At 38.3% G+C, this 7,707-nt stretch overlaps 1 protein-coding gene across 2 annotated transcripts in view; it reads left to right on the top strand.

Moving 5' to 3' along the window:
• The window catches only part of RNASET2 (ribonuclease T2), a 48,084-nt gene extending 41,325 nt beyond the window's left edge, over positions 1-6,759 (top strand). For both annotated transcript variants that reach the window (XM_069070413.1, XM_069070412.1), the window contains 2 exons: positions 1,984-2,058; positions 5,498-6,759. In XM_069070413.1, coding sequence (XP_068926514.1) covers positions 1,984-2,058; positions 5,498-5,689 — 267 coding nt within the window. In that variant the 3' untranslated portion in view covers positions 5,690-6,759. The remainder of the gene's footprint in view (positions 1-1,983; positions 2,059-5,497) is intronic.
• Positions 6,760-7,707: the final 948 nt, after the last annotated feature.

Raw genomic sequence — 7,707 nt, 5'->3', positions numbered from 1 at the left:
AGAGAGAGAGAGAGAGAGAGAGAGAGAGAGAGAGAGAGAGAGAGAGAAAGAGAGAGAAAGCATGGTATCCAGAATGAAGGAAGTCATGGTACTGTTTTACTCTGCTCTAATCAGGTCACATTTAGAGTACTATGTTAAGATTTGAGCATCTGAATTTAGGATTTGTTGAAAGGACTTAGGGTGTTTAGCCAGGAGAAGATTTTAGAAGCACTTGATAGGTATCTTCAAATATTTGGAAACTTATCATGCTGAAAAGGGATTATGTTTGTTCTGCTTGGTCCTCAAGGATAAAACTAGAAGCAAAATCTGCTCATAGGTTGATTCTGGCTTGGTATGAGGAAAAAATCCCTTCCAGCTAGATCTGCTGGGCTGCCTCAGGTACAGTGAGGTCTCATTCACTCTGAGTCGTACAACAGAGGCCTACTGAGCACTTCCGTTGGTGACTGTTACTGTGGTGATAATGTTTCAGAGGGGATGCTTGTGCATGTGCATACTGGGCTAGCTGGTCCCTAAGGTCCTCTGTAACTGGGGTGAGGAGCTTAGGATGCAAGAAAGATGGGAAGAAGGGAAGAGAGCTTGTAGGAAAGAGGGAGGCTTCCTGATTGTAGGGAGGCAACAAAAGCAGAATTAGCAGCAACAATTTGTGGCAAAGCATGGGGAAAGAGAGTGAGAAACTCTCAGCTTGTGAGACTTCTTTGTGAAGGTAAGTCCCTAAGAAATTGATTCTTGGGATAGTGGTGGTTGAGGATGTAAATGTTTTTGCTTCCAGAATCCCTTTAATTGCTTTGCCTCCCTCTTTTCTCATCGTAGCCAAGCAACTTGGGGGCACAGTGGACAGAGTACTAGGGGGACGACCTGAGGTCAAAATCAGTCCCAGACTCTTCCTAGCTGTGTGACCTTGGACAAGTCACTTTGCCTCTGTTTACCTCAATTTCATCATCGGCAAAATAGGTATAATAACAGCACCTACCTCCCAGAGTTGTTGTGAAGATCAATTGAAATAATATTTGAATAGTGTTTTGCACAGTGCCTGGCACATAGTGAGCACTATATAAATTCTAATTGTTGCTATTGTTACGAAGTTATAGTCAAGTATAATTGTTCTCTCTCCTTGCCCTGCTATCTTTCTCCTCAGTGCATTTGTCTGGCACGCACTCCTTCATTGCCACTTGTCAGAAAGCCTTCCCTTCCTTCAAGGGTCAACTGAAGTACCACCCACTCCACAAAAGTTTCCCTAATCCTCCTGGCTAAGGATTTTTTTTTTCTGGCTGAGTATTTTTTTCTGTCTTTATGTTTTTCCTAAACCATGAGATCTTCCCTTTACCTCACTCACATTCTGTGTCATATCATACTTGTAACAAAGGTTTGAGGTTGACCACATTCACACAATTCTCTCTCTCTCTCTCTCCCCCCCCTTCTCTCTCTCTGTCTCTCTCTCATCTTCTCTCTCCCTCCCTCTCTCTGTCTCTCCCTCTTCCCCCCATTTGCTATTAATGCATTTTCCTTATTCACTCTTATTATTATGGATTCTAAGGAAAAAAGGAATATGTTCTGATATTCCCACATTAATTGCTAAAATGACAAGATCTCTCATTATTCAATCAAGAAACCAAGTTTATTTATTTAATTATTTATATGTATTAAATCCTCTTAAAGATTCAGTAACAGCATTTACACTGTGAGAGAGTCTTTTGAAGTTGGTATTTGTCTGTGTTGTTCTTTGATCAAAGAAACTGTGGTTTATTTTCCTTTTTGTAAGCTAAACACCAAGTACAGTTCTGTGCACATGGCAGACACTTTAATAAACAGTAACTGATTTGAGACGAAGGTCTATTGGTAGTATAACCATCTATCCTTCCATTGATAATTGTATGTGTATCTCATATGTTCATGCTACAGTATAATGAGGAATTTGAGTCAAATGGGTCTGAATCCAAAGAATGTAAATAGTTACATTAACTCTAATGATTTATTTAATTCCAGCTTGCAGACATTAAGAATGCCCTTACAAGCGTGTATGGAGTAATACCAAAAATTCAGTGCCTTCCACCAGAACAGGTAGAATATATTGTTTTTTTCCCCTCTTTTTCATCTCTACAATGGAAAACCATGTTGACTCTTTGATTAAGCTTGATAACACTCCTTCAGAGACTAAAGAATATTAATATGATTGCTAATAATAAAGAATATTAATATTTTCAGCTTAGTCATTCCTGTAAAATTCTCAGGAACAGAGGATTGGGGGTGGGGTGGGGTGTGTGTTTTAAATAAGTAATTTCTCTTCCCCTACTGTGCTGGTGAAAAGTTTTTTTGGTCTCTTCTAGCACTCAGAAGGATATAGAACTCTTTAACCTTTAATTCTTATATCACAGGTCTGAAAGTGACAATTGATAAGAGGCAAATAGTACTTTCTTCCCATAGTTGTGTGGCTTTCAGTTTTGCTATGTCTATGAGACAGATGTGCCCTCTCCTCTGGGGTAGTAAGTTCTGGTTTCTTACAGGAACTGAACTAAGACAAGCCATAATATACAATAACACCACTAAACCATAATAAATGTGTTTTTAAATGTTTTTAAAACTGATTTTATTGATATCCTTTGGTTTTATATTACCTTAATTTTTCCACTGTATCTCTCTCCTTTAAGTATATAGTAGATTGTTTCTATTCTATTTCAACCTAAGTAACTAACGTTTAAAGTGCAAAATATTTTACAAAAACCTCCTACGTTCTGTATTAAGATGATAAATGATGGCTCAAGGAAACAAGGTTCTCCTTCTTAATGGCAATAATTGCTTAAAACATGTAGCAACAGTTGCCATGCAGTTCTGTAGCTTTATACTTTTAAAAGTAATTTCATGTATTTTATTACTTTTTAGCTTCCTGGATGGAAAGGCAAATAAAATTGTCTTGATTTTATTGATAAAGAAACAGATTTGCAGAAATTAAGTCCATGTAGCTGTGTAACCTAGGGCAAGTTACTTAACCTCAATTGCCCTCCAAAAGGCAAAAAAAAAAGAAATTAAGTCCATGGTCCAAGGTCTCACTGATAAGTTAGTTAAAATAGAATTAGGATCTTGGAGGTTCCCCTTCCTAGGTATGACTCTGTGCATTACCTTTTTTTAGAGGCTAAGATGACTTTACTTCTTAGACAAAGGCCTTTTGTAGGACAAAAGAATCCTTGTGAGTCAAAAACACCATTTATGATCAAAGAAAGAGAAGTTCCTTAGTGGATATGATTTGCTAAGCATCTCCTTCTAATGTATGAAATAAGTCAAATAACAAGTGCTTTTGCATTTGATCTTTAAAAGCTTTTATTTTAGAAGGGAATGCTTTGATAGTAGGTTTAATACTTTTTCCTCCCCATAATTATTCCATGGCATCAAACTGGAATCCTGATTTCCCAAGCAGTTTGAGTAGTAAATATTTCATGAAGGGCTTATTTGGTGAGATGGTCGTGCATATCATATATCCAAAAAAAATTGCACATGTGGTGAGTATGTGTGCGTGTATAGCTGAATATATTTATATGTGTACACAAACTTTACTTTTTTGTAATAGGATTTTAACGAACCAAAAAGATAAAAATTCCTCACTGTACAATTCAAAATATGGCCTTGGTGCTTCAACTTTAGTATTTATTCAGAAAAAGCCATTGATACAGAAAGCAACATCTGCACTCCAACCTCACCCCCAAACTATTGCCTGGTGGCTAGCCTTCTGGTGGTGAGCCTCTCTCCACTTACCCAGGGTAGTCTTTGAAGGGTAGGCACTGCATTGATAGATGCACTTTCAGCTTGATTTAGGATCTGCCCAGATTCTTCACAGGTGTAACTTTAGAGGCATCAGTATGAGGCATTAGTGGATGATCTCTACATGTTTTACAACCAAGTAGTAATAATTTAAAAAAAGAAGAGGATTTGTTATTAGTAAGATGTAGGTTCTACTTCTGGTCCTGCCACCAAGTAACTGAATAATTTGGGGATGTCAATCAGTAAACATTTACTGTGTTAACTATGTGCCAGGCCCTGTGCTAAACCCTGGAGAGACAAAAAGAGACAAGGACAGCTCCTGTCCTCAAGGTGTCCACAGTCTAATTAGAGAGACAACAAGCAAATAAATATGTACAAATAAGCTATATATGTGATAAATAAGAAATAATTAAAAGAAAGAAATAATAGGGGTTGGGAAAGACTTCCTGTAGAAGGCAGGATTGTATTTAGAAGGTAGCCAGGGATAGGCAGAGATAAGAATTCCAGGCATGGGGACAGTTAGAGAAAAGGCCCAGAGATGACAAGAGTGTCTCCTTTATGGAACAGTGAGGAGGCCAGTGTCACTGAATCAAAGAGTAAAGCATGAGAAGACTAGAAAGGTAGGGGGGGCCCTAGGTTGTGAAGGACATAGAATGCCAAACAGAGGGTTTTGTACTTGATCCTGGAGGTGATAGGGAGTTTATTGAGTAGAGAGGTGACCAGAGCTTTAGGGAAGTCACTCCCTGGTGACTAATGGAGAATGAATTGGAATGGAAAGAGACTTGAACCAACAGGCTATTGCAACAATCCAAGCTTGAGGTGATGAAGGTCTGCACTGGAGATGTTGCCAAGAGCAAATAAACAAGCTGTGGCAACATACTGGATATGGGAGGATAGGAGACTCCTAGATTGTGAAGATGAGGGCCTGCCTGGGAGAATGATGTTGCCCTCTATTGTAATTGGGAAGGGAAGATAGAGGGAAGGTGTAGGGGGAAAAATAGAGTTCTGCCTTGGACTTACTGAGTTTACAAGATGTCTACAAGACATCCAGTTTGAGGATGTCAGAAAGGCAGGTAGAGATACGAGAGTAGAGGTCAGCAAAATTTGGAGCAGGATAGGGAGATTTGAGGATCATCAGCCTACAGATAGTAATTAAATCCGTGGGAGCTGATGAGATCACCAAGTGATGTTGTATAGAGGGAGGAGAAAAGAGGGTCCAGGGCCTAAATGCTCTAACCTCTGGATGCAGAAAAGGAGATTGAGCAGGAGCAATCTGATAGGAGAACCAGGGGAGAGTGGTGTCCTAAAAACCTAGAGAGAACAGGGTATATATTGGGCTGCAGAGAGGTGAAGAAGAATGAGAATTGAGAAAGGGTCATTGGATTTGGCAATGAAGAGGTCATCAGTAACTTTGGAAATCTCTTAACCACTTGGCTTCTATTTCCTCATCTTGAAAATCAAGTAAATGAACTACATAATCTTTAGGGTTTCTTTCAGTTCTAACCTTCATGGGATCATAGGTTTAGAGGTAGAAGGGGTGTTATACAACCGTGAAGGATCACACAGCTATTAAGTGGGAAAACCAGATCTTTCTGGGATTCTTGCTGGATCTTTCTGATTCCAAGAGTGACCTCTCTACTATACCATGCTGCTTCTTGTGGTTCCATATAATTTGGGGGGAAAGCAAAAACAAGGACATTTTTTCTGAAAAAAAGAAAAAGTTTTGTTTTGTTTTTTAAATTTCTAGGAAGAAGAAGTGCAAACCCTTGGTCAAATTGAATTCTGTTTCACCAAAGACCTACATTTGAGAAATTGTTCTGAGCCAGAGGCGTACTTGCAAGATGCTTCGCTGACTGATGAGATTTCCATGAATCATGGGCTGTCTGTCTGTGAAGATGGCCCAGTTTTCTATCCCCCTTCAGAAAAGATGTACCGTTGATATTTGGATGATTGGAAATACATCGTGTCAGACTTCCTGTGTTTAGAGAAGAAAGATTCACTCAACAGTTCGACCAAATACATGTTTACTTTTGAAGAAAGAGTACATAACAAATCTGAAAAGCTAGGGTTTTATTTGTTTGTTTTTAAATAAAGTGCACAAAGTTTGTGTTTGTTTTCTAAACAAGAAGAATGGTTAAAGAAATGAAAAAAGGTTAATGTAAGTCTTAGTAAGTTGTTTTTAACACTTATTATGTGATGACTTGTACAATTCATAGGAAATGCGTGCTCCTCCCATGGTGGATGGTGCCTTTGAATGTCTGGAGTCTCTTCCTGCCTGTGCATGATAGAACGACCACAATGTAGTAGGTACCCGGGCCGGTTTCTCAGGTAGAAGGTTGGGTTACCAGACTGTTCTCCCATTGTTCTACATGACTTAGGAATTAATACTTCAGAGTCTGTTCACTTTACCTGCTTCTCTTGTCCTGGCAACCTGTATAATACACACCATATTCTTACCAGTTCTCTTTGCTGGAGAAGACAATATTGAGCTAGCAGGTATTTCTTCTTCCTTCTCCACTCGGAAGTAATATAGATGCCAAAAACCAAATAAATATGCCCTTTTTTTTTTGCCAGAAGAGAATAGAACATTTCATATTATGTTAGTTTGTGATTTTTTTAAAGTTGTGTTGCTAGAAAAGTAAATAATTCCTTTTGGTCATTAATTAGGGTGACATTTTCCTTCTCTGAAGGTAATTAGGGCACCATGGAGGACTTGGGCACATTGACAAGTAGGGCAAAATATTATGACAAAAATATAGTTCCAAAATGTGGTGCTTCTATTATTTTGGATCCTGCATCAAACAGGAATTGTTATACATCATCTTTATCTGGTTTCACAATAACATAGTGTTCTTGTTAATGATCCCAAACACTCCAGGCTACAAATAGATAACTGCAGTGTGAGAACCTGTGCCCACTCTGTGCTGATTCCACTTTTTTAAAATGGGGATTTCTAATGATCTGTGAAATCAGCTGCTTTCCATGCTTTATTAAAACTATCTTTTTACACTGGTGTGTCTTTCTTCATTTCTCTACCTTTATTAATCCTTTTATATTTAGAGAGGTTTTATGATGTGAACCACCTATTTGAACTAATCATGCAAAGGACTAAGATTACTGTTCGCAGGTTTTGTTTTGTATTTTTTCTTTTTTTTTTTTTTTTTGCTTTTTGAAGGAGGAAATGCAGGGCAATTGGGGTTAAGTGACTTGCCCAAGGTCACATGGCTAGTAAGTGTCAAGTGTCTGAGGCTGGATTTGAACTCAGATCCTCTTGATTCAAGGACCAATGCTCTATTCACCGTACCACCTAGCCATCCCCTGTTTTGTATTTTTTTAAAGCTTAAGTTTCATGATTCTAAAGGGGGGGGGTGTATTGTTGAGTTCTGTGTCAATGTTTTATTTATGTTGCCTGTGAATCGGTAGGTATTGTTGATTCTATAGCCTTTAAAATTTAGCAGTCTCTACTTCATCAGAGTATATCTTACTTGTACTGGTTTTCCCATAGAACGAATCACAATAAATTCAAGTTTAGGCTTTGTCCTGGCTCATTTTTACAAGCACATGTCAAAGGGCAGGAGATAAAAAATCAGAAAGTGAAAGGAAGAAAGTTCCCTACCTTCAGGAAGGCTTCATTCTACTGGTTGAAGCTTTAGACTGTCAAAACTTGCCCTTTTTGTTTAAATTCATTGAACAGGTGTGATTTGTTGGAGTTCGTTCTCTTTTTATTTCTTTGTATTGAGAATGTTGTCTAGCTTGGTAATCTCTAACTAGAGAATACTCAGAAATTCTAGCATCCTTCCAAGAAGTCTCAGTCAAGGGGACCCTGAACAAGAGAGAATTTTCATTTTGAATGTAGTTTACTTCTGGAGCAGGGTAATCTTCGTTCTTTTCTAAATGATGGAGAAGAGAACATTTCTGAGTGTAAGCTTTCTCTGTAACAACTGCTTCACATTCATT

The sequence above is a fragment of the Petaurus breviceps genome, unplaced genomic scaffold (genome assembly GCF_028583685.1).
Source record: "Petaurus breviceps papuanus isolate PSGF00001 unplaced genomic scaffold, PetGlider_PUasm1.0 90808, whole genome shotgun sequence".
In the NCBI taxonomy this organism is placed as follows: Eukaryota; Metazoa; Chordata; class Mammalia; order Diprotodontia; family Petauridae; genus Petaurus; species Petaurus breviceps.
This window is presented reverse-complemented; position numbering and strand designations above follow the sequence as displayed.